Source organism: Rhea pennata, chromosome 2 (genome assembly GCF_028389875.1).
Source record: "Rhea pennata isolate bPtePen1 chromosome 2, bPtePen1.pri, whole genome shotgun sequence".
Classification (NCBI taxonomy): domain Eukaryota; kingdom Metazoa; phylum Chordata; class Aves; order Rheiformes; family Rheidae; genus Rhea; species Rhea pennata.
This window is the reverse complement of record NC_084664.1, coordinates 148776118-148804054: the sequence shown is the minus strand read 5'-3', so window position 1 is coordinate 148804054 and position 27937 is coordinate 148776118. Positions and strand designations below refer to the sequence as shown.

Sequence of the window (27937 nt, the reverse complement as noted above, 5' to 3'; positions counted from 1 at the left end):
AGTTGCCACTGCTGTTGTTTCTCCGCTATTCACAATGGAGAGTGGGGTTATTTGTGCCGAGTGGAAAATCGGTGCCAAAATCTGACTTGCTTTTATTTAATGTGATGTTAATTTTTGCAATAGATGTAAAGAGTGTAAGAGTTTGCAGATCCCCCTGCATCCTGACTTCCAAGACAAGAGGGCATAATTATCTGTCACAGGCATATCAAGATGAGAGTTTACTGGATGATTCAACCCAAATGTATAGAAATTGTTTATATAGAGATTGCCAAACATTTTCTCTTACTTTTCTTTTTATCTAAATTCTTGAGTATATTACTAAATAAAATAGTTTGTGTTTGGAATGTGTGGCTGTGGGATATATGGAAACTCACAGCATGTTGGGAAGAAGAGTTAGAATAGGAGAATATAATAGTTTTATAAACTTTATGTGAATATAGGTACATCATATATAGACTCAAGATTCAATTTGCTGATCAAAACATCCAAATAACTTTGGATTTAATAATGTCAGCAATATATGCTAATATATGGAAATTTAAAAGCGTGGAGCAACAATAGCTAGCCAGGTTACCTACTAGGATAGGTACCCAAAGCCAAAGTCTGCTTTGATGTAAGTGAGCTCAACTCCTGGTGCCCTCGGTTACCCTGTCTTACCCATATGACTTGTGTCAAAAAATCCGTGCTGAAAGTTTCCAAAAAAAAAAAAAAAAAAAAAAGAAAAGACTTGTGTTCATTTTGTTTCTAACCTGGCTGGAAAAATTCTGCAATAGTGCTCTTTCAGGTGGTGTTTTAATATTGCTGTTGTTATTGCTATTCCAGGCTCTAGTCTTCTTCCTTCTTACCCTTTTTTTACTTTTGATCCATCTAAAATTTCAGCCTTGTTTCAGCTGTTTTGTCCGCCTCTACTTTTGAAGTTTTCTGGAATGCCAGCCAAAACCATCTTCTTTTTTCTGTTCCATCTGCTCCCCTTCTCCCTAATATTTTTTGCTTGCATTTGACTGAAGTTTTGGGCAAAGTAACTTTGATGCTTTTTTCTAATACAACAGATCTCATCTAGCAGAAAGTAACCGTACGTCTGAGTTGTGCCTCTCTCAAAGTCAGTGGGGCTTTTGCCATTAGCTTCAAGGGAAAGAGGCTCAGCTCACTGTATACTTAATGCAACAGAACAAACGAGTCACCTGTATCCCTGCCTGATTGCTACTGCCTCCGAACTGGGAGGTCACCTTCGTTCTTTCCTCTTCATCTCAGCATGGCGCCGTGCTTGCTGCTGCCAAAACACTCAGCTAAGATTCAGTTCTGAGTCACTTGCAAACCCTAAGCTCTCATTGTCTTCAAAGGACATTTGGATTAAAAAGAACTCTAGTTGACTCTCCGGCTGAAAAGACGTTGAAGCAGATGAGATCGCCACACCTAGAGGAAGAGGTAGGATAGTCACTGGTGGTTTACCACGAAGACTGGATGAGTAGAGGGGGTGTGACAGACCTACCAACAGCCTGGAGGATCTTCAGTTGCAAGATTGAGGGACAGTGCCGCTTCAGTGAAAAGCAGCAAATTCAAAATGCTGCAGATATTTGCTTTGATCAGTTCATAGTTAGACTGTAAAACCAATAGCTACAAGATATCACTGATACTAGGATCATCATAATGTTCAAATAGATATTGGACACTTATGAGAAGCAGGGATATATGGACTTCTGTAACAACAACTTGTGGAACATAAGTAAGAGATAGTTGAGGAATATAAAAGCTTCACACTTTAGAAGGTAAGCCACTGTCTAAGTGTTGAGGATTAGGAGGGATTTATTTTTCACAAAGGTAGGAGATTCTGCATGTGTCCAACGGCAGTTCAACCTTCTTGGAAGCATCTGGTGTTGGCCAGTGTCCAGACTAAGTGAACCTGTGACCTGATCTAATGCAGAATGCTCTACAATCCTACAAAGTGGAACCATACCAAATTAATAGAATTACCAGAAAATTCAGTAAGGATGGTGAGGCAGTGTCTCTCATAGGAGGTGTCAGTACTGGAATAAATGAGTTATATGATTGCAGTAAGCAAATCAAGCTGGATTCTCTCTGCAGCACAATAACAACAGATTGGGAGTATACAAAGCAGCACCAATGTGTAAAACTTAAACTACTTTACTACACAAAACTGAGTTTAGATACATGCAGGACAGAGAAGCAAAGGCACAATATTCGGTGAAAGTGTGGCCTTTTTATGCTATTTTGGAGACTAATTTACATACAAATAAATTGTCAGCTTATCTCATAACTGTCATGATAAATTGTAGCATTTAGACTTTTGCACAAGGTACTCTTTCTGTACCTTGTTAAAAAAAAGATCTTGGCCTTTTACCAAACACTAGGTTGATGCTCTGTCCACTGAAGTACATATACGAGAGGGAAATGGCCCTGGAAGTCGAGATAAACTAGATTCAGTTGCTTGCAAAGAACTTGCCTGTGTGTAACCTTGAACATATTTTTGTATCTCTCTGTAGATCATTTTATTCATCTGTAAAATGGCAGTAACAATAATTTTCCTGTTTCACTAGGTTCTTTGAAGTTTAATAGGTTGTTATGTTTATAGATTATTTTTAGATGCTTGATTAGAAGCCAGGGGAAAACAATCTTTGCCTTCTTATGCTCCCCTGTTGTAGGACTGAATGACCATGGAGGTCTGGTAGGGGTAGGAGGAAAACTTCTGTAACAAGCCAGCAGCAAGTTGGGGTGGTCAAGCACCATGATAAAAGAAGCAGTTTTGGATCTCTGATTTTGGTTGAGAGGTCCCATAATATTCCATCCCGCATGGCTTCTCCAGGCAAATCACCTTTCAACTTCAGTTTCTTCTGACAGTGACTGCATGATTACCTGGCAGTGAGCTTAAAATGAAATAAGTGCCTGTAAGTAGGTTCAAACAATCTATTTTGAAATGTGACTCCTAAACTCTCTAAAATGAACAAGTTATCTACTTTAGTCTGTAGAAAAGGTTAGATTTATTCCAGTGGTTACATGACTACTAATATGTACTGTGCTCTGAAGCATATGGTAATAGAAAATATAGTTTTGAATTAATTTGATGTGAATTAGTAAGCGATTTATTTGCTGAGAGTTGTTTGAGAGTGATGACATTTTCTGTCTCAAAGGATTTAAGAAGTCCAAAAGTGCACCTTTAGAGATCTGAGAATGGTCAATGTTGGGAAAGTAAATTTAAATAGGAATGAGCATGACTAAATGTCTCTTTTTTTTTTCACTTGCCTCTTTGTTTTAAAAAAGTTTGCAAAAAGCTTTTGGTAAATTGGTGGTCAGAGACTAAACTGGAGAGTCTGAAAATGCAGAAGTGGAAGAGAAGGGGGTGCAAACAATAGCATTTTGCCTTTTTGCTTTAGCACTCTTCTGTGAGTAAAATGCATAAGGCATGAATATTTCCTTGCATTTTCTAGACTGATTAAGCTATCCTGATTTCAGTGGAGCAGGCAGGCTGGAATATCAAGTAGATACATTTTTACCAAACAAAATGTCTGATCCTGCCAGATTTTACTAATGCGAGGAGACCTGCTCTACTCTTAAGCCATCGTATGCAGTGAGGATTGACCATTCAGCTGTATGGTTTGTACAAAAATGTGTAGAGCTTAAAAAGGACTTTGTTATTAGTCTACCAATTTTCTTAGAGCTGAGACATTGCTCATCTTAGAGCCTTCTTGTGCAGTGCGCTTGGAGAAAATGTTGCACAGAGGGGGGAGTAGTCTTGTTGAGGAGTGAGTTGCTTGTAATTCAGTTTATTCTGCCCTCCCTTGGTTAAGGCCTGATTCTTGAGTTCCTTACAAAAAAGTGTCTAGTGTTCTTCTCCTTGCCCAGCAAGACCACATGCCAGCTGTTCCCAGCGATGCTTGCTCTGAGAACCATAAGGCAAAGCTGGGAAAGAAATGTAGTGTATGACTGCTTCCAGCTCTGTGTCATGGCTGAAGGTGGCCGGTGTTGGATCTGGTGTAATCTTTGTACATTTGTTTCTTGCTATTTCGTTGTTAAAGCATTCATGAAGGAGGAGGAAAGCTGGGAGCTTTAGCAGTTCCTGTACTGCTGTCTCCCTTGTCTTGGGGTGGCTTGCCTGCAATGTAAAGCTGGGAGCGAAATTTGAAATTTGTAAATTTGAAAAATGAGGGCAGCATAGTGCAGTTTCATCTGGAATATCCAGTGTACTTAACAGATTTTTTTTTTCTGAGAAATACTTAAATTAGAAAACATATTCAGGCTTTGAAGTTGGGGTTGTCCTGATTAGCTTGTTGACTTTCTTGTTCTGCGCCCTACAGATCTGGGCCAACCGAGGCAGACCGCTGCGGAGGGCTGGGTGCAGAGTGGGCGCCAAGGGGAGAGAGCTTTCCCTGAAAACAGTTTTCTAGAAAATTACCCTCTCAAGACTGGAACTTTCTAGCTTTAGAGCATTATGACTACTTCATAATTACATAAGGGAAGAGTGGGGAAGATGTAGGTAGGAAGACTTCAGATCGTGTCAGACTTCATACACTTGGAGAGAGACAGACACTTTGGACACTTAGGAGATTTTTTGTCTAAAGTACAGCAGACAGTCTTTGTAGCATATTTATGTGTAATGAGCTGGGTTTTGTTGTGTGTCTTTTTTTTTTTTTTTTTTGCTGTGAAAGAAAAGAAAAAAGAGAGAAATTAAAACCGTAACAGTGTTTTCTCGTGCAGCTATAGTGAATATCCCGAGATCTCACATGATCAGCTGTCCTGATGGGGTGGAGTGTGGGAAGGTGTCAAAATAAGTCTCTCCATTTTTTTTTTCTTAAAAGGGAAAGCCAGATGAGTGCCAAAAGCCCTGTTCTCTTCTGTAGCCCTGCAGTAACAAACTACGTGAATGTATGTTATTAAGATAATAAGATTAAATTTCTAGCTTCTAACATGCTATCACAACAGTAAAGGGGGAAAAAAGATCTTGAAAAAAATTATGAAAATTAGACTGATGGTCTCCTTTTAATAATAAGATCACTCCCAACCCCAACAGACAGTGTAGGCTGAAATTCCACAGGGCTTTTTTTGTGGTCCTGATGATTTTAATAATACTTTGTGCTATGTAACACCTTTCATTAGAGGATCACAAAGTGCTTTACAGTCACTAATTAATTAAGCCTCACAACACTCCTGTGAGATAGGTAAGTATTAGACATCTATTAAGCTGAGACAGCAAGAGTTAATGATTTTTTTGCTGCATTATTCTGGCAAAAATTATTGATGTTTAAGTGCAGTATGTGCACGATATGTTTGTGTGTTGGTGTGAAATATATATGAGTGTATAAGTATTAATTTTACTATCCCTTAACAAAGAGATCCTACTTCAGCATGTGGAGCATAAATGTGTATTTTCATTTAACTTTTTGTTGCTGCAGTGTATTCATGGATAACATCAGTGTTCAGAGACCTTTGGCTCAATTTGCTGTTTGTCTGCTTGTGCATCTACTTGTGCAAACATTAGTCAGTGGTGTATCACGAAGTTCAGACATCTTTCTAAATGTGTTATTCTGTTAAAAAAAAGCCCATGACTAAGACCTGGCCTAAACCTGCGGCACAAGCATAAAGCAATAAGCTTATTCTTGCAGTAGGCTTTGATGACAAATCACCACTTTCAATAAAAATAATGAGGGGCAACAGTGACCCATTGTGAGAGCTGGTGATCAGCAGATAATTAGCCAGCATCTTCACCAGGCATAAGGAGCCATCGATTATCAGGACTTGCCCTTCCTATTTTACAAGAGAATACTGGAGTCACTATGGTAATTCGTTATCCTTGAGTGACAGGCTGATTTTAGCAGGAGCTTCCACCTTCTGCTTCCAGGGATTCGCTGATGTGGGCAGCTGCTGGGCAGAAGAGCCTGCGTCCTCCAGTTAGGTGGATCGCGCAGAGTCGCCCTGTCTGTTTTTGAGGGAAGTGGTGCGTAGCTGCTGTTATTATTTCCACATTAAAGTATTTGAGGGTGATCATATCATGTAAAACAAACCTACATGTTTTAAAGCTAATGGCAACCTAATGAAAATACAGTACTAAACCCCCTGGATTATAGAAACCAAGGATGGGTTCTGCAGCCTGTCTTTTGCTGAGGCTTTCCCTGAGCTCAGGAAGTCGTTTTGTTTGCACCAGGCTTCGTAATTCTTCTTCTCTTTTGAAAAGTCACCATTTCCAGTGATGAAAAGATAGTTCAGGCCCCATGTGTGATCAGCCCTTGGCCTCTTTGCTAAACAGCTACCAAACTTGCTTATTATTGTGAAGGTGTTTTTGAGATGTGGATACATGCCCACTAACAACTGAACTGATACCACTAAATTCATTTTAAGAGGGATATGAGGCAGCCAACAGATGATAACTTTCAATTGCTGACAGCAGAGCCGGGATTTGAACAGGTTATTTGTATGCTGTTATCAGTCCCCTTAGGCCAGTTCAGTTCTGTACAAAGCACAATACCTATATATGGATTTTTAAGGTGCTCCCCTCTTGCCTTGTCCCCCAGCTTTTATCCAGCTAGGTTTCCATGCTTACTTTAAACGTTTTTTTTTTTTTTTTTTTTTTTTTTTTTTTTTTGGTGAACCTCACATCTGAAATAATTTTTATCTCTCTTTCTCTCTCTCTCTCTCTCTCTCTCTCTCTCTCTGTGTGTGTGTGTGTGTGTGTGTATGTATGTGTGTGTGCATTTGCACATGTGTCTGCAGAAAGGGACATAACGTTTCTTGTGCTTGACTGAAGCAGAGAACAGGGGCCACTGTTCTCTGTATAGTGCCCACTAATAGATGCATGTGAATGTAAAACAGGCATAATAATGTTTTTAATTAAAAAAGCATACTGTGAATGCATAATTTAGGAAGGAAAACCTTTTCTTTTGTTCTGTTTTGCAGATATACAGATCAGCTCTCAAAATGTCTTCTGTGTCTTCCGTGCATCTTCTAAGACAATTGCATTAGCCCGCCTGCTAGTTGACTAATAGAATTAATAATTGTAAAAAGCACTCTAAAGCCACATGCCTTATGAAGTCAATGCTGGGTATGATTTTACAAGTATGTGATCCATTTTTTCAAGTGAAATTGTTAACTGAAAACGTTCTTGGCACACAATAAAACATTGTGCAATCTGTTATTTGTCTTAGAGATAATAATTTCAGAGTGGCTATATTCTTTCAATATCTAACTTATGACTTGTGAGGGAATGGTTTCTTCGATTTAGGAGTATTGCAAATGTAGTTTTATTTACATAATGTGTCTCTGAAAAATGATAGTGGTGGAATTCCAGTGACAAAAAAACCCACTGTGTCTTTTCTTACTGTCCCATTGAGTGGATATCAAACAAATAAATGACAGATGATTTTTCAAAAAATAGAGTGAAAAAGGAGTGAAGATACTTTTAAATTCAACTTAAGAAAGTTTTGGTATTTAAATGAATGTTATCTTCTTTCCTTTCTTTCCCCAACTGTAGAATACTGCATTGAAAAGTTCCATTAGGCAAATATGAGATTTTTCTTCTGTTTACACGCAGACCCACAGACATATCAGGAGAACTTGAACTGAAGTGTCTAGATCTGGAATACTGTCTAGTTACACTGTATACATCCTACATTTTTCTTTACTTTGCTTTATAGGGATTTCTTTTTCTGTCTTTCTCTCTGATTTTCTTCTATCAGTTGCCATGAAGGTAGCAAATTGTCTCTAAACTTCCTTTATCTGCCAAAAATATCTGTAACAAAAACATTTTAAAACATTGCATATAGTCTTGTTTAATTCTGACTGAAGTAACAACCATGATATTTCCTTTCTTGATTTCTGAAGACTCCTTTCTCTATCCACTAACTGCCATGAATTGTATGGTTTGGGATGTGTAACCAGATTACAAGAAGAAAAATAGAGACTTAGGTGAACACCTACCAGATACGCTCACCCATATTTTTAGTGTATGTTAACCAAGAAGATTCCTGAAGCTCCACAGAAAAACAGTAATGTTAAAAGGCTGAGGCCAGTCTCTATGCCTTGAACTATATACCTGTGTATGTGCTTTTGATGGGCTGAGTTTGTACTGAACAATTCTGTTATTACCGCAGGAAATCTTCTTTTTCTCTTAGTTCTGAGTGACTTCATGGTTCAAGTTAGCGAGGGAAAAAAAAAAGTGAAATTCAGTGCATACTGGTCGGTGTGATTGACATTAAAGAGGAGAAGGCACTTGGTTCCCAAGCACGTATGCCTTCTACAGTAAGGAATCGCAGTAGGCATTTAAGAAACCTATTAGGAGCACACGGAGTGTCAACATTTGTGTAATGTGAGCTGGCACTCTGTGTGAAAGCAGCCTCGCTGTAGACGATGCTGCCTGTGGATCAGCTCAACCACAAAGACAACAGAGCCAACCCAAGACACAAGTTGAACACTTCCCCTAAGAAGTTGTCTGTTTTTATCAACATAGCATACAGTGCCCTTTCATGTGGAGCAGATGTAAATAAGAGGATGTGCAGACGCCAGTTCATTTATTTTTAACCTGTGTCCCCGGCCGTACTTCTCAAAGCACAGTTTTGAGAAGGCCATTCTCAGCTTTTCAAGATCTGGATATAGTGGCACTGAGAGCACATCAGTGGGGCTCCCAGATCTCCAGGTGCTCCTCCATTCACAGGGCAGTAGGTAGCATCTCCACAAGCACCCGGCCATGGCTGGCTTGAGAAGGGAGGCTCAGGCTTCGTTCTGCAGCTCAGCTCTCGCATGTGGTGCTGCGATCTGCTGCCACCAGGCCACATGCGATTCAGTGAAAGGAAACATCCCTCACTGCATACAGCATTGGCAAAGATAAGAGCACAGAAGAAGTTGTAGCACATCTGTCTTCTGCACATAGCTAGCATGCGAATGCAAATGGGTCAAAATAGCTGGTGAGGAACATCAGATCCAGAACCTGGAAGTGGAGAGTGTAGGGAGGTTTCATACTTTTTTCTTCCAAGAAGACTGAGGGAGGTGAAGATAGGTAGTGAATCAGGAATTAGCTTTCTACCTGTATATGTTGATTATTTGATCTTTCATAATAACCACTGTGCAACTAAATCATCAGTGGCACACTGCTTCTTTCTCTCTGATCCTTATTGCTGTCCTATCCAAGCTTTCTTAAATAGATTCTGAAAGTGTACCTGCACACTTGGCAGTCGGGGCTCTCCCTGGAACAAGGACTGAGCAGAGGAGCATGGAGCAGTTCTGCTCCATGTGGATTCCAGGTGTTTTCTGGGTAGATCCCTGCTCAGCAACACAGCAATGTCAAATGTCTGGATTCAGGCCTGTAAAATTTTATTGGCAGTGGGTTACTGAATATAGTTTCTTTCGTTTGGCAAATAGAACTAATTATATGAATAATGGACTGTGGGGCCAGACTCTAGAATTTCCGTATAATCCTGTTTGAAGTTTATGGGCAGTAGGAGAGGGAGCTTTTGTTATGGAGAAACTGATACCTGCTTAGGATAGATACTTTGTCTATAACCTCAAAGTCTGCTAAATCGGTTTCCTTCATAATAACTTGTTTAAGTGCTCCTGGCTATGCCTTTTAGATATATTTCTGCTAAGCTACATTATATGTAGTTGTGCAGTGTACAGATATTAGACTGAAAAAGTTTATTTTTCCTCTTAGTACTTAATTTTTTTTAAAAATGAAGCATTTAGTTTAAATTATGTCTACTATTAACTGACTGTTATTTTCAGAAAAGATAATGAAATCTATGATGCACTTACTCTGGTGGAAGTGTTTTCATAGGCTTTGCAGTTCTCTTTCAATTGAGGTCAGTCTCAGTGTGGCTTTTTTTTAAATAAAGTTCCTGTTTTTTGCATAGACAATTGAAAACCTATTTTACAAAAATTTTCTCCTAAGGTTTATATATTCATATAGTTCAGAATGCTTTAAAAAGTGGGAGGCTTATAATCTGTTAAATATGTTGAATAATTATATAGGGATTTTTTTTTGCTTCTTTTCTTTCTTTCTTTTCTTTTTTTTTTGTGGTAGATATGGTCCGGAAAAAGAACCCCCCTCTAAGAAACGTTGCTAGTGAAGGTGAGGCACAGACCCTTGAGTCTACAGGTACTGAAAGTGAAGAGTCTGGAAGGAAAAAAGAATTTCCCACAGATCAGATGCAAGAAAACACTGACCAGGGTGATGCGGCAGAGTTAAATAACAAGGAGGAACTTTGCACGCATGTCCAAGAGCCATCTCCCAGCATTAAAAAGGACTTGAAAAGCTCAGTGCTGAGTGAAAAGGCTGGCTTCAATTATGAAAGCCACAATAAGGGAGGAAATGTTCCATCCTTCCCTCATGATGAGGTGACAGACAGAAATATGCTGGCTTTCTCATCTCCAGCTGTTGGGGGAATCTGTGAGCCCTTGAAGTCTCCTCAAAAATCAGATGCAGATGACACCCAAGATGTGGTCTGTACCCCGTCAGGAGATGCAGTGGAGACAAACGAGGAGCATCAGATGTCACCAAAAGCTTCAGATGAAACAGTGCAAGTGCAAAGTGGTCAAACTGACGGTCAAGGCTCAAGCCCAGTCCCCATGGCCTCAAAAAACCCACAAGTGCCTTCAGATGGGGGTTTAAGGCTGAACAAATCAAAAGCAGATTTGTTGGTAAATGATAACCCAGATACGGCGCCTCTGTCTCCAGAGCTTCAGGACTTCAAATGCAACATCTGTGGATATGGTTACTACGGGAACGACCCCACAGATCTCATCAAACACTTCCGCAAGTACCACCTAGGACTGCACAACCGCACCAGGCAGGATGCTGAGCTCGACACTAAAATTTTGGCTCTCCACAACATGGTGCAATTCAGCCACTCCAAAGACTTCCAGAAAGTCAACCGCACTGTGCTTTCAGGGGTGCTGCAGGACATCAATTCTCAGAGGCCTGTCTTATTAAATGGGACTTATGATGTGCAGGTTTGTATTTCCCCAGTCTCCCTGCTTCTTCTGCCTTCTCTCTGAACTGCCAAGTCACTTATTTACAAAGCATCTCCTACCTACGCAATTGAAATATGTAATATAACCTGCTTAAACCTTAAGAACCATTTTGGTCTATTTTAGCCAGTATCTACCAGCTTGCTGGTGACTATGGATTACTGAAATCGTTACCCAAGGAGGGACATATCAGGATTTCTGAAGCTCTGTGTAATATCTTATACAGTAGAGTAATACCTGGCTTTTTGATTAGTGATATTTCTATTTGTAATCATAGTGGTAATAGATAGAATAAGATTTTATACAGCAAACAGGCAGCTTGCTGAACTGGTAATCCTATCTGAAGGATTCTCTATCATGGAAAAAAGGGAGAAAGTAACAGCGAAAAGTAACAACCAGATAGACAAAAGTCTGCAGCTGGAAATTAAAAATATAATTCTAAGTATTCAGCTGATGGGAGACGAGATTTGGCGTATTGATTCTTTATTAAGATAAAATAAACTACAAGTCTTGGCAACTCTGAAGCTGTCCAGTGCCAGAAAAACAGGATACACGATGGGTATTTAAGAAGTTTTAAAAGTAACAGTAACGCTGTTACTTCGCATTAGTGAGACTGTAAAGAAAGAACTATTGCCTCAGCCATTTTCTTGTGTATTTTTAGCACTGAAGAAACTACATGCAGATACTGCTGTAAAAAAAATCATTTTACCTTAAAGAAGTATATCTAAAACCTGTACATGGAGTCTATATTGGTAGTTTCTTAGCAGTTAGTATTTAATTAGTTAAAAATTATCTTTGGTGCTGCCTTTTTTTTTTAATGATGAGCTGAAAGATGTGCTAGAATACCTCAGTATTCTATGATACAAAAATCCAGGTTTTTAAGGCAAAAAAGATCAGTAACAAAAATTGCATGCAAAATGAGTTCGTATGTCTGTCCAATTTCAAGAGCATGTTTTCATAGGACATGATACCTGTCCTGGCAGAAGTGACCAGACAAAACTCTGAAGTATGTTTTAAAAAAAGACAGTGGAAAACTTTTAATAATACTTGCAGAAGCTTTAGCTATCAGAGAGAATTTTCGCGAAAGAGGTTAAGATAGCTAATTCCTAACTTCAAGTAAGAAGCAGAAACAGGAACACAAGTCAGGAACTTGAAGCTTTTGAAGTGATTTAAACTTTTCCTCTTTTTTCAGAAACTCTACAACTTCTTTGTGGAGCAGCAAATCAAACTTAAGATCGTTATTATGCCTAAAAGCTACAATCTTTGAACTGCTGTCTTATTAAAAGATCACTTCATTGTCTCGTGTCAGACACTCTGTCCTGTCAAACCGTGATTAGAAAGCAAATACGTGATTTAGTTTAAAGAGGTTGGAAGTGAATAATGTCAGAATGTGAAATGATGGTTTATAATTAGCGCATAGTATGATGTTAATACCTGGATTTCCTGCTATAGTTTCAGTTTGCTGACTCCAGGGACAGCATCTTAGAGCAACTGATCCGTGCTGTCAGGAAGACATTCAAACTGGAACAGCTCAGACGTACAGTATAGAGGAATTTGAGTTTCTAAACACACTTTCATTTCCTCCAAACAATTGTTTCGTTAGGTCCTTAGTTATTTATAGGAAAGTTTATGCTTGATTAGAATGAGCTGGACACTTTTCCTATGCAGTGTTTTCAGAAATAAAACAGATGTGTGAGCTATCTCAGTTTGAACTGATAGAAGCAGAAATAAAACAGCTGAACCTAGACTATACTTGTCTACTAAGCCCTGGCAGTAAGATACTGCAGGGAAGACAAAAAGTGGTAGGAAACAGCCCATAGATAATCTACTTAAGATCAGTCTTTTCTCAGACCCAAAACATTTTTCCAAAGTAGAACAGACAGCCTATACAATGTTGGCAATTTATTTTAAAGAAAAAATTGGATCTGGAAAGTTAATTTTTAAGAGTGCTAATTTTCCCTCCCCGATTTGGGAAGAGAAGATTAAATAAGCTTTTGTGCCAAATGCCATACTTCATCACTTGCACATGCACCAGATGTTGATCCAGAACATGTCAGAAGATAAGTAACTGATTAATATTTTTATGTTTTCTCCTCCCCCACTCCCGATACAGAGCAGCCTTGTGAGATTCATAAACATAGTAAAAGAACATCTGAAATTCCACCCACACATGTTTATATTGCTACTATGACCATGTTGGAGGGGATTTTTCTCAGGCATCTGAAAGGCTGGCCTCTCCTGCCAAAAGGAAGCGTTGTATTGATTAAAGTTCCAGTTGAAATTGGTTCACTCAGAGTCCTCCGTAAGAAGGAGAAGGAGCTGAGCTTGAAGCACTGATGCTCATCTAAACAGCATTATCTCAGTTAGATGCTGGGCTAAAGGCAAATAATCCCTTCATAATTAACTGGAAACAGTGGACTGGGATTAAGTCTGATTTATTGATCTCATTGCACTTAACAAACTGTTCTGTTGTAGCTGGGGTTGAAGTTATTGACAGATTTACGATGTCAGGCTGGGGAGCTGGGACCAGAGGCCAGAGGATGAAGATCGGTAATTTTGATCTGGCTCACGGTGGTTAGCTGGAGACCATGGTATATGATGATATGTACCAGTGAGATGTGCTGTTGACCCCCAGAATTTGTAGTCATAACAAAAAAAAGAAGCAAAAAACAATGGGAAAATGTCAGAATGCAGAAAAATCCAGTGTCTGCTCTTAGGTGGCAATGTGAACCCTTTGCCAATGGCTTGGAGGAAAGCATTTAAATGCATTCTTTGAATCATGCCACACAAGTAATACCTGTCCTAGAAAACTTAAAAATAGAAATCCCCAAACCATAAAGCCAAATTTTTATTGTACTGCAGTCGGCAGAAAATTAAGGTTACACGTTTGGCTTCACATCCAGGTATATGAATGCTATGATCATGTTTGGTCATACATAAAGTGGATTTGGTTAGGAATGGTATAAATTCAGGCTTTCTGGCCTTCGGTGTAAATCTCCTGTGTAGATTTCTTTTTGATTAGAATATTTAATCAAGCAAGACATCTTTGTCTTCTCTGAAGATACAATATACGTTGGAAATTATCTGCTTGTATTATCTGTTCCCATTTGATTTCACAGCTGTGTTTAGTTCATTGAGTTGTAATAAATTCCATAGGACTAGGTAAATTCACTGAGCAGTTTCTGGAAGATTAACTTCCTTTTTGGTATTAGATACTAGAAAACATTTACAAGCACATTGCTGAATCCACAGAGAAGGTGTTATCAGCTTTATGGCTGTTATCAGAATAATATTTGTAGTGAGATCGATGGCCATTGGTTATTTTTTCTTCAGTTTTGATTAACTGGTCAATCTCTCAGCTTTGTCTTACTAGACATTTTAGCCTAAACATGGTTTTGCAGATATGCCTAGAACATTGGAGTTTAGGCTGGGTCTAAACAAAGACAAATTTTACTTAAAATTCAGATGACTAAGTTAAGAGCCGTGATCCTGAAAACCATTGCTATCCTGCTGTATGACTGAGGCTCCTTCTGTGTTTGGTTTACTGAGTCTTTAACATGAAGTGTGGAAAGGTCTAGAAGCAAGCACACGTCTTGCCAATAGGTAGGAATCTTTATCTCTGAGTTATGTCATGAGGATTGAGTGGGACAGCTTCAACAGAAAGGCTGGAGAGCATCGTCTTCCCCGAATCAGCCTGTAGCTAAGGCGTTAGGACATTGTCCAGCGGGGGAGAAGTGGGTTTGAATCCCCTTGGACAGAGCAAGGAAAGGAGCCTAGTTTTCCTGTTTCCTGAACAAGTGTTCAAGCCATTAGGCTATTGTATAAAAGGGAGCGTGACCCCGTTTCCTGATTTGTTTTAAAAGAAAACAGTGTCCTTCAAAGAATGGACAGAAACGTCTGCATTTAGGTGAGGGTTTCAGATGGCATGTCCCAAGGGAGGAGAAGTGTATTCATGCAGCCATGAATAAAGACATACTGCAGTGCTCAGCATTTCTTACGATCATTCTAGGCAGCTCTGCATTGTGTGTGTGAGCTCTGAGTAGCTTCCTGCTCAGCATGGCCATGCCTTCTGGAGCTTATTTTCAGAAATCTGCCTCCTCATGTGTCCAGTCATTACAGAGATTCAGGCTTCTGTTTGAAAGTACTAGAAAGTAATTTTTCAGATCCAGCCCTTTCATTTGATTCTGTCATAGTTTTAGATACTGGCAGTAGACTGTTGTAAAGGTTGAGATGACAAATTTCTGACGGGTCATGTGACAATGAAAGTCACTCCAAAGTTTCCTAATTGTATTCTAGAGAGTCAAGAAAAAGGTATTACATTAACCGTCAGATTAACTAACTCCCACAGCTTAATGAAAGGTTAGCAGCGGATTTTTCTTCTGAGGTTCTAGACATTCAGTATTTTAAGGTTTGTCCTACATTACTCAAACAAATCCTATGTGGTGTATGAATATGGGTAACAACTTTTCCAAGATTTTCATAGCAACTGAGAACACTTCTGGATGTCCAGCTGCTTGGCTGCCCAGTGGCCTACAAAGGGGCAGAAGGGCCCATGCAAATGGGGTGTATAAAGCTCTTTCTATTTTCTCCATTATAAATCAGTGTTAGACTTCTTGTGCATATGCAAAGCTCTGTATGTGTGATTTTTAGTGTTCTGGATTTCAGTATATCAAATCTGGCAGCTTTTTTCACATTGGAAGTACGTGACCAGTAACACAACTTATAATTAAAGTCTGGGGTGACTAGGATTCAACTGAATAAGAACCAGTGGTTTTATTATTAATAGCTTCTGCTTTTCATCTTCTGCTCTCATATTAGTAGTTTGACTGAACATGAGGCTGTGAAAGTAAGGATAAAAAAATATTTAAGGGTCTGCAGGGGTACAGATGTTATCAGCATCCCTCCTGATGCATATGGTTTCCTCTACACTTTAGGTAGTTTGTCAAAGAAATTCTTATGGATATGGAAAGAATCTATACTGGAGGCATAAATAAGTACAGCATGTATTTTTGTATTAGCAACAACTCAAACCTCTTTATAGTTCAGCCTTGTAAGCTTCCTGTCAGGTGACATAAGTACACAGCTAATGGACATTAGTAAATGAAAACATGTATAAAAATGAATTTCATTTTCCTTGCATGCTTAGAGAAATGGGTCTGAATGTTATGATGTTGGTCTTACTGACTTTATTTCTAATTGTCCATAAAATTAGATCTAAATATATTGATCAGCCCTTGGTGCATATGACATATCCTGATTTTTTGGACCAAGTCATGTAGTTCTGGTTTTGAAGGAAGTGCCTAAAATAGCACTTGCATGAAGGTGAGGTGTCTCAGAAAGGCTTGATTCATCTGTGAGCTAGCTGTGCTGCCAGTGCTCGCTGGGGACTTCCCTGTTTGAACTAAAGGCTGTCCGGCTGTCTTGGGTGTTGCATCTGCGTACGTGCATACCTGTTTATTCTGAGTTTTATTTCTGGATCATGAGCAGATTTGGAGACTGCCTTCACGCAGAGAGTCACACCTCATAAACACAGGAGTCTGGGCTCTACTTTAAATTACAGACTTGAAAAAGAAATGATGGTAGGCGAAGAAATGAGTGGTGCAAAAGGTACACAACTTTATGTGTATACATGCTCATATATATACATATATATGCGTATATTTATAATATACATATGTGTGTATACATATATGTACTTTTATATTTTTGTGTACATACATGCATATCTACATATTATCTACTATGTGAAAAAGGATTTGTGGTCTTGTAGGTATCTATGTTCTTTACTGAATTTAGTCCATAAGTAAAGATTTATATTAATATGCGTGGTAGAAATTCTTTATATCATTTATGTGGATACATTAACAAGTTTACTATTCAGAATGATATGCTGTGATTTACAGCATGTCAGCTACTAAATGGTAAGTGCCTGTGAACATTCACTTGCTCTCTAACAGAAATGAGCTATTTTTGCCTTCTTTCAGTGAGAAACAGTCTACTCTCAAATTAGAGTATTCATGTGGGCAGTTACTGCAGAAGAACTGATGTGATATGTATTCACAGCTTTCAAGACAAAGTTGTTTATGTGTTAATATTCCTCATCTTTATGCCAGGCATATCTGGTAGTGTTTGAAGACTGGTTAATGAAGAAAGTTGGTTAGACTACTAATAATCAAGAATATATTTAAAGATATACTGCTAAGCTAGCCTGCTAAATACTAATGATGAGAGCTCAAAAATACAGTTACTGAGTTACTAGGAGAAAAAAAAAGGGGGGGAAAGATGCTAGATTTTCTTTTGGTGTAAATCAGTGCAAGTTTGCCTCAAAGTCTGTGAAACTGTGTGAATTTACAGTAGCCAAGGCACTCTCTGGTAATTTTATGTTTACAGAGAGAGTATTATAAACGATGGTACTTCCTTTTAATGCTAGATATTGGTATGCTAGCATTATTTAGCAAATGGAAGTCTCTATTCCATGTTCCTTACTTTTATTGTTTTTGCATATCTGGTCTCCTGGCCTTAATCTAAGTCCTGCTGTTGTTTTGTCCCAGTCTTTGCTTTAAAAATATCTTAGTCTGCTACCTTTCATATTCTAATGTCAAAAACCATACTGGCTTCAATGGCAATGGAATAAATCTTGAGACGAATACTCTCATTTCAAATGAATGTGACCAGATAATATGGTTTCTTGTTTTGGTAAATACCAGTAGCCCAGAAAGACAGGAGTTTGCAGTCAATCTTTGCCTCACTTATGCAACATAGTTCTATCTACAGATACAGTTAATCATGGTATAGTAAACAGTTTCAAGAGTAAATATACTCTTGAGGATTATCATAGTTGTGCATGTACAGGGAGAGATAGAGCGAGCGAGCGAGTTCTCCGTACTGGACTGGAGAGAACTGGGTGGTGTTACACAAACTTGCATGAAAGCCTGAACAACAGAAAATCTGTTCTGGCCTGCATGACATGAAGAACTTCATAAATGTGGGATGGTGAAAATGTTCCAGATGCTATATTGCACAAAGCAAATGAATGAAGAAGAGCATTAGAAAAATATTTTAGGATTAGAAGATTAAGAGTAATTGGCTATGGCAGGCTGGATGGCTCAGGAGGCTGGAAGGAATCTAGAGCCTTTCACCTCCTTATTAGCCAGAGATGTAAGCCAGGTAATCAAAAAGAACATTTATTAACATTTGATGTTCTGAATTTGGATGTTAGTCTAATGTCTAATCAGTAGTTGCAGCAGAGGCAAGGGGTCAAAAACAGCTTTACCGCGTGCATGTAAGTCTTAAGGTTGACTCCCTTGTGTGGCTATAGGCCACTAGTTCTGCTGGTGGAATTTTCTTCATGAAATAAATTATTACAGGAGCTGGCTGATTTTATCTTCCTTGGTAAATTTTGTATTTTCTGTAAGCAGAAAACTATTTTTAAACTGCTTTGGCATAATAATGACTTAAGAACTTCAAAAAGAAGGTGGGAGAATAGAGTAACATAGCATTTGGATCAAAGATAGATTATATATAAAACACGGGTTTTTAAAAACTGAAAGTACCTATCCTAGCCCTAGTCCATCTATTCTGTGAAATCGTTATTTTTGATTTGAATAATTAAGGTAATACATATCTGTAGGAAACATATAGTGCAATTATACTGCTTTGTTGAAGTATTTGCCAACATGTTGTAGAAATTATGTTTTGAAATATTGTCAATTATCCTGTTATCTTTTTTTCTCTTCCTGGCTATTTTTAGAAATGTGGGTGTATGTGAGGAGATAGTTTAGTTGTATTAAGACGTGATCTTCTATCCTTGTGGTAATTTTAGTCCTGGTCTTTTGGATTTTTATAATTTTCCTAATTAATATTTAAAAATCAGAGATTTGAGTTTCAGTGAGTCTTATTGTGAAATGTATTTTAGTTTAATCTCAAATGGAGATACAGCTTTGAAGAGTGATTTTTGAAGACTGCTAGTGCAACCATCCAAAGCACAGTAATGCAGAACCCATTTGAATAGCCATCCTTTTCCTATGGAGCATAATAATTGATCCATGTATAGGTAATAAAAGGAAAGATTTGGGAAGATGCCATATGAGCAATGCGTAAAACTGCTTTCATCCCTGCCTGCTGGCCCCCTCAAGAAAAAAAAAAAGTTATTCATGCCCTCTTCATGACATCTTCTCATCCAAGATAGAGGATGTAGATGACACCTTGGCTACTGGTCTAACCAGAACCACTATTTTTGTGATTTTTTTTCCACTAAAGTGTCTTATTCTTTAAGAGATTTATGCGTTCTTTATACTGCCTGTATTACAGTGATTGAGGTACTGCAGGAATAAGTGATTACCCCAAGATCTCACAAGAAAACAGTAGTGAAGGAAAAAACTAAATCACGGGACTCAGTCAACTCCCTACAAATGTCCTATATATTAAATGCCTTTTAAAAAGAGAATCCTGAAAATAAATTTTCTCATGTGATTATTGAAGGAGCCATTTATCTATAGGATCCTTCGATTTCCAGTCCAGTCTGTACCTGTACATGCAAGGGTCACTGGTTATATGAAAGGGAACTTTAGACTTCATAACTCTTAATAGAATCACAGAATTTTAGCATTGCTTTTGTTTCTTCCTTCTGATTTGTGTTAGGGAAGAGCATCTGTATAAGAAGATACAACTACAAGGGCAGAGCAGGGGAGCAGGTTTTTCTTAGATCAAAATGAAATACATGAATAAATACTTAAAACTAGTACCTCTGCTATCTTGAAGAAATGTGGATATTGATTTCTAATATCAATACATTTCTAATACAATTTCTAATTCTATACCTATTTCTTTTTCTTCTTCTTTCACCTTGTTTCTCTCCTTTATTTTTCCTCTTTCTGGGGAAGGTAAGAGAAAGCGAGAGAGTAAGGACAGTTCCATATCCAGTGGAGGAGTTTGCTGCCCCTTCACAGAGATGCGCTGTGTGAACGACAATTCTGAGTCTCAGGCTGAGACTCGAGGAGAATGCAGCAACCCAAGCAGCTCTGCGAGCGTGCAGGCTGCACCCGCGACTGGCTCGCTGAAAGATGAAGCAGCTTCAGTTCATACCGTTACTGTTTTCCTTCAGGTGCTTCTCCCAACCTCTTTACGCGGAAGCCAGTTTGTGTAGTTCTCTCGTTCTTTAGCTTTTGCATGTAATAACATGAAGATGACCCTGTATTACCTTTTATGCACACAATCAAATAGGATGTGTATGTTTTGGATTGTGGCAGGGTACTCAGGGAAATGAATGCCAACCTGATAATTGATAATCAGTTCCATTCTAGTACTTTCAAGATTGTTTCTTTCCTCCTATTGCAACTGGCAAACAAGAATTAAACTAGGTAAAATACTTAGAATTAAACTAAGTAAATACTTAGATTTGCTTTATCTTCTTCAGATGCAGAGAAAGAAGTATTAGCATGAGATATAAATTTGCTGTGTAGGCCACTAAGCAGCATTAGCAAAAGTTACTGAAATGTTGTAATTTACAGTTAGTCCATTGTATAAAATGCTAATACTAATGTTTTTCCGGTGTTCAGAAGTTAATTCTTTCAGCAATTCCGGAGTGATCAGGAATGAACGGCAGCTGAAATTGTCACTCACAATTTTTACAAGTGTCTACAGAGTGTCTGCAAAATAGGTTTGTCATCTGTAGCCTCTGTGAATGGATACCTAAGAATAATGGACATATACTCGTTAGAACCACTTAGAGGTAAAATATTTTGGCCAGTTCATAAAGCTAACATAAGTAACTAAGTAAATGAGCCAAAACAGATCCCTTGCAACTCAGGAAATCCCACGGTGAGCTGCTATTATTTCCTGTTTACCATAATTCCATCAATGCCCTTTTTAAGCTGTCTTTCGGCACCGTGAGACCTTGAATATTGAATTAATGCAGTGGATGGAGACGTCGTGTGCCAGACACTATGGAGCGAGCCCAAATCCCACTATTGTCAGTGAGTCAGGCTCAGTATGGTTTTTGTCTCCAGTTCTTGCTAGCCATAAAATGAATAAAACAAGGCATCTTCTGCAGTACAGAAGGTCTGTTAGAACAGTCCTCTTCCAAAGAGCCTCTTCAAATCTTGATTTAACTTGATGTAACAAAACATGCTAGTCATAACTTGGTATCAGAACTTGGAATTCCGGTTTCAATGTAAATGTTACTGTAGTTAAATCCTAGTTATTTGGCTGTGGCTCACCATTGCCAATTGAAATTTGTTTTCTAAACAAATAGAAATCAATTTTCAGTTCATTAGAGGGAAAAAAAAATAGTTTCAACCAGCATATGGGAATTGTATTTTCTTTTAAGAGAAGAATCAGAGGCTGAAAAGCAGCTCATTGTATCATGATTTAGCAGCACATTGGCTCACTATACATGCTCTGTTCTGGTGGCACACACAGTCTAGCATCTCATTCTCCAAACTAAATGGCTAAAAGACATTTGTATTATATGCATTTAAAAATATTTACATTTTCTGTGCTCTCTGAGTCTTTCCGTATGGTGGGATACTGAATGAGCAGTGATCACATTCTTTCTTTGTGGCACAGCTGTTGAGGAGGAGAAGAAAAATAATTACACCATTTGCTTAACGCATTACAACTGAATCCTGCAGAAGTGTAGTAATATGCTTACTCGTTGGGGGAATGAAAATCTAACCCCTCGTGGAAATTTTATATTCCCTGTAAGGTATCTCTTAGACATAGAAATTGAGAACATGGCGCGAGGACGCTTCCACCCATGTCTTTGATACGGTGGAGTAGACTGGATGTTGGCAAAGGCATAGGTGGCTGTGAATTTCGGATGTGAAGAGGAGTTATCTTCTGGATGCTGTGTAGTTTTTATTAATTTTTGGAAGGGTGGCAGAGGTGACGTTTCTGTCAGGAGTTTTTATTTTTTCTTTTTCTTTTTTCTTTTTTGGCCTCCAAACCAATGGTACAGTAGCGGCAAATCTCCCCCTGATGTCAGTGGGCAGGTCTGGTGCACTCCTGGGAAGGGCTGGCTCGGAGAACACCCCTTCCACTAACATAAGCCTGGAAGCCGCTCTTCCTTCCTGCAGACCAGTCTGCTCCTAGGTCATGAGAACAGCAAAGCAGATCTACATTTTTTTTTTCCTTTTCTTTTCTTTTTAATTAGTGATGTCAGGGACTTGGGTGTGGTAGGCTGATTTGCCACATACCATTTTTCTACTGTAGTTTTTCCATCTTCATTTTACTAAATTGAGCTCTATGTATGAGAGGGAGAGAAGATTTCCTTGGAGAACATTTGCACTGAGTAATCTGTGAGTAAACAGCCTTTCATTTCAGACATCAGCTGCTGCAGCTTTCTTAAAAGGAGTCTTGATGGATATTGGATACTCTTATAAATAAGAATGTTCTTTGTAGGAACTGGTTGTACTGCAACCCAAAAAACTACAGTCACATTTTTAAATTCAGTTATTTTTTTGCTCTTATTTAGAAAGCAAGTCTCTTGGGCTGTTAAGCATGAATACCATTAAAACACGTAAGTGTGTTGATAGAAGAAGACACAGGGCCCATTCTTTAGTCCACACATGGTGTGTGTGTGTACATATATATACATATATATATGTATATATACACACACACGCGCACAAACACACACACATATACATACATACATGCGTACATATGCTGAGATATAGGATAGATAGATAGATAGATATCCCAGCAAAGTCTCCCATCAAAGGGTTCAAGGCTTCGGGAAAGGATTATTGGATCTTCTGCCAATAATATAATTTAGTGAATTAGTGACGGAAGGAATAACCTATTAGAGAATTTTGTGTTCAGGTGATGTTTCTGATACATGCCTCAGTTTCCCCAAATGGAAACATTTAATATTCGTATGGAATGTATATTCAACTTTGTGAATCATTGCAAAATGTTCGGCAACAAGTGCTAAGTGAGTGAGAATATGTGTGATATCTTACTGCATATTAGTACAAATGTACAAATGGAAATGGTGGTGGAAGTTAGTGAAAAAGGCTTACAAATTGACTGCTCTTTTTTTTCTTCCTTGCTATTTGAGTAAATCTAAAGTGGAGCTAAAAGGACCTTATTCTTTATTCACAGGTTACTTTAGGTGGAACCTTTATTGGCATTGGGCGGAAAACTCCAGATTGCCAAGGCAACACCAAGTACTTCCGCTGCAAATTCTGCAATTTCACCTACATGGGCAACTCGTCCACTGAACTAGAGCAACACTTCTTACAGACTCACCCAAACAAAATGAAAGCAGCCCTTCCCTCCTCTGATTCTGGTAAAACTTCAGAGAAAAACTCCAATAAATCCAGTCCTACTCTTCGACCATGTGATTCTGGAGACTTGGGGAAGTGGCAAGACAGAATCACTGTAAAAGCAGGAGATGATACACCAGTTGGATATTCGGTGCCCATCAAGCCAATAGATTCCTCTAGACAAAACGGTACCGATACAACCAGTTACTACTGGTGTAAATTTTGCAGTTTCAGCTGTGAATCGTCCAGCTCATTGAAACTCTTAGAACATTACAGCAAACAGCATGGGGGAAACCAGTCAGGAAGCCTGCACCCAGACCTGAATGATAAGCTTTCTAGGGGCTCTGTCATTAACCAGAATGATCTAGCCAAAAATGCAGATGGGGAGTTAGTGACAAAGACAGAAAAGGGTTCAAGCGTGGCAAAAAAGAAAGACTTGACTAGCAAAGGAGCAGAGGACAGCATGGTGACAAGCTACAACTGTCAGTTCTGTGACTTTAGGTACTCAAAGAGCCATGGCCCAGACGTAATAGTGGTGGGCCCACTTCTCCGTCACTATCAGCAGCTCCACAACATTCATAAGTGTACCATTAAGCACTGTCAGTTCTGTCCCCGAGGCCTCTGCAGCCCAGAAAAGCACCTTGGAGAAATTACTTACCCATTTGCTTGCCGAAAAAGTAATTGTTCCCACTGTGCTCTCTTGCTTTTGCACCTGTCTCCAGGGGTGACAGGAAGCTCTAGAGTCAAACACCAGTGCCATCAGTGCTCATTCTCCACTCCCGACGTCGACGTTCTCCTGCTGCATTATGAGAATGCCCACGAAGCCCAGGCATCCGATGTCAAACCAGAAACAAATACCCTGCAGGGGACCGAGGGGCCGCTGACTCTCAAAGAGAACAAAGAACACTCATGTACCAAATGTGACTTTACCACCCAGGTGGAAGAAGAGATTTCCCGACACTACAGGTACGGTGCAGTTTAAAATGATCAATAGGAGAAACCCAAACAAACAGCCCTCCCTTCATTCCTTACTTAAATATCGCTGTTCCCCAAACATTGAAAAATCCAAAAATCAAAATAGGAGTATATATAGATATAAATCTTTATAGCTAGGGTCCAATCCAGCATCCACTTTGTGTTGGAAAAACACCAGCTGAGTTGGTGGGTTTAATTATATATTGAAACCTGTGCGAAGTTCGGATTTGTATATAGATGTTGCAGTTCTAGCATATTTGAGGTTTAGTCAACTATTTTCCACCCAGAATCTTTTAGGTACTACTTTAATATAGGCTTTTTTTTTTTTTTTTTTTTTTTTTTTTTTTTTTTTTTTTAAGTAGAAAGCTGGCATCTTCATTTGTAGGGGGTGGAACACAAATGGGCTCACTTTGCAAGACAGACTATGAATCCTTTCATGCTCTGTAACAGCGCTTCAATGTACTACCTTTTTGTAGTATTTTCCATGCCCAAGTCCAGCAATGCAGTAATTAGTTTAAGAGCATTCCACTGCTGTTTTGGTGTTGGTTTCACACTGGGAGCAGACACTCTTTTGTCTGTTGATGTCATCCCTCGAGATCCTTTTGCAGATGATTATTTTTGTGTTGCTGGTTCACAGTGTCATTCTATTTATTTTAAATGCTAATGTTCCTATTTGGAGGTGGACTGAGCCAGTCTCCTGACTCAGTCTGACACAATGTCATGATGGCAGCCAACTCCCTGTTAAACTTTTTGGGTCAATTCCTTTGCTGTTATAAACTGGCAGTCCAGTTTACATCAGAGGAGGATCTGGCTCCAGGACTTCGTGAAGAGCAACAGCTATGTACTGCTGCAAAAGCAATGTTAAATACTAGAAAATCATGCTGAATATGTTAATAGTTAAGATTAATGCGTCAACAACAACGGAAAGCTCGGTATCTCGTCTGAAAGATCTTTGCGTGGAAGCCAGCTAGCATGAAGACAAAAGAAGATGCATTTTCAAAGCTAAAGCTTTGTTAAAAGCACAGGAAACTGTGCCACATTTGGTAGATTCCAAGACATCCAAAATTAACAAAGGCAGACTGGGGCATGATACTTTAATAGAGATTAAAGCTGGGGGCATCCAAATGTTGCCCAACAGAGGGCTGTGTTGGCAATGTATCAGGAGTCTATTTAAAAAAAGAAAAAAAAGCAGATTGCTCATCTTTAATTTGGAGCTAGGGCCCACGGAGGATTCAGGTCCCAGCATGCAGTGCCCCATTTTTGATCCAAGTGGGCCTCGGGGATGTTGTGCGGATTAATTAGTTAATGTTTGTAAACTGCTTTGAAGATGAAAAGTGGTATCTGAGTTCCAAGCGTTATTACAGCAGCTTTGAGCCATGATGTAGAACTCCATAGGCAGCACTTTGTCCGCCGCTGGGGCATGGCATGATCTTTTTTTAGTGGTTAAATAACTGGAAGATTGAAACGGCTCCTTGACTGGAAAACACTTTTATTTTGCTGCAGCTGGTAATTTAAGTTTTAACAAGCACGTCTAGTTAAAATCCCTTTTCTCAAGAAAAGGAGAAGCCACAACGTTCAAAGCAAAGTACCGTGAGATACCTTATAGCAGTAGCTTCTTCGAAGTGTTCAGCACCCAACAGCTCTCGCAGTTGTCAAAGGGAATTGCTGTGTGGTATGCACTTTGCAAAGCAGGAGATGCGTTCAAGCATTTGAATCTAAACTTGTTTATCTAAAATTAAACTATTCTGTTTAAGACACTTGGACAATATATTTCTAAGCTTTCAGTCTACCACATTATTGACTACTTTGAGGATGCTCTGTAATTAAAGCAAAGTACAAAATCCCCACAACTGCCATATTCTTTCTCCATCCTACCATAGCACTTACCTTTTAATTTGAGTTTTATTTTCTTTCTGTGTGCACTCATGCTTCTTTTTCCTATTGTATTCCTTCCTTGAAACTGCAGAATTTACTAGAATTTTTGGTAGATGCTTTGTCATAGCAAACACTTAGGAAGTTTTCCTTTCCTATGCCTAACGTATTCCATAGTTTTCACTATACTGAAGCAAAGGGACAGAGAGACTTTTCTGGCATTAGAGCTTCTATTTTGATTATTAACTTGTCTTTTTTTACAGAAGTTATGCCTTAGTCAGTTATACTTTTCCCTTTCTGTATACTATGAAATAGGATACAGAGTAGTTCAGATTTTAAAAAGCAAAGCTTCTGTAAAGTGTGGGATTTATAGGACATAGAAACAGTGATGTGGAGCACAGCTGGTCAGCTCACATCCTACCTGGCCTTCTCTGTGGCTTTGTCAAGCAGAGTTTATCCCAGAAAATACACTGTTATCTATTTCTGATGTGTTTTAAATGATATAGATGTGCGTACTTATAAAAACATACAGCCTACCAAACTGCAGGCATAGCTATATGATAGATTTATTCTCCATTCTATTACTGTGGGGGAAGAGGGTTCCCAAAGTGGGTGCTGCCAGTTGATAAATTGAGGAGCTAAACACATCTGAATGGCAAACATGACATTAAGCAGTAGTGTAGTGGCAGGAAGTTTTCTGCTATTCGCATATTTAAATTTACCCTTGATAATCTGCCAGTATCAGAGCTTGCCTTGGATGCTACTTACAGATTTGAGTCCGTGTATTTTTTCTCCATTTTTGATTATTTTCTTTTTTGAGTCATGCACATGAGCAGCGTGCTTAATTTATTTTCTTTCTTATTTTGTTTCCTTTTGGCTCTACACCCATAATTTCAAATTCTCTGTTAGCTATAAATATTATTCTCCAGTATTATTCCCTTTCAGGAATACTGTCCCTGTATTTAGGGCAGTATTAGAATTTGCAAAAATGATTCTTTTCAAGTTTTCTGTCTACAGAAATGTATACTTACCTTTAATGCTCATTCAGAATTTCCTTGACACGATTATTTGAGAGCTATTCAGTTAAATTTGAAGTTAAATGAATGACATTGCACTTGAATTTTCTTGTATTTAAACCAGACTAAAATGTGCTTACTCAAATAAATTCCCAGGAGGTTTATTGGCCTACATTTTCTACTAATTCTGCTACTGCTCATTTGCTATAATACCTCTGAGGAGGCAGATACTCTTCATCTTCATGGTGAAGTTTAGTTTTTCTTCAAAACTATCTGTTATTCTGATGAACTGAAAGGTGCCAACATTTATAATTTAAAGAAAAATCATACTGACTAATTGGAGAAATTTTGCACTACAGATCACTCTAGAGATTATAAATCTTTAAAATTTCATGTTTTTAATTAAAACTGAAAAAGACTTTTTGTAGGTTTTTTTTCCCAGAGTTTTTCTTAAGATGTGGGAAAATAATACATTTTTTCATATTTGGCAAAATTAGAATGTTTAATGAAAATCCTCATTTGTCAGAAAAGACCTTGACAGAAAGCATTTGGTCAGTGCTAGTAAACATTCAGAATAAGATGTGGAAAAACACTCCAAACAATGTTCCAAAAAGAGGTGGAGTAATGACTCTCTGTCATTCATCAAACAGTTGCAAAACGTAAGAAAAATAGAAAAACTTACAAATGCAATACAGCCTTTGGCAGCTGTGACAGACTCTCTCTGAGAAACAGAAATTACCTTGAAAATGTAGATGGTAACAGTTGCATGTGGTTCTGCTTCAGAAGAATTAAACGAAATTCTTTACCTCGAGAAAGGGCTTGATTTCCAGTCGAGGAGTC

The 27937-nt window shown here is 38.6% G+C and overlaps 1 protein-coding gene across 4 annotated transcripts in view; it reads left to right on the top strand.

Annotated features, from left to right (window-relative positions):
• Positions 1-27937, top strand: part of TRPS1 (transcriptional repressor GATA binding 1) — a 216700-nt gene that overhangs the window by 31273 nt on the left and 157490 nt on the right. For 2 of the 4 annotated variants that reach the window (XM_062570561.1, XM_062570557.1), the window contains exons 2-4: positions 6904-7062; positions 10019-10947; positions 23071-24200. In XM_062570561.1, the coding sequence (XP_062426545.1) occupies positions 7026-7062; positions 10019-10947; positions 23071-24200 (2096 nt within the window). In that variant the 5' untranslated portion in view covers positions 6904-7025. Of the gene's footprint in view, positions 1-1380; positions 1426-6903; positions 7063-10018; positions 10948-23070; positions 24201-27937 lie in introns of those variants that run through there. The other 2 variants (XM_062570558.1, XM_062570560.1) reach the window with 2 other exon arrangements.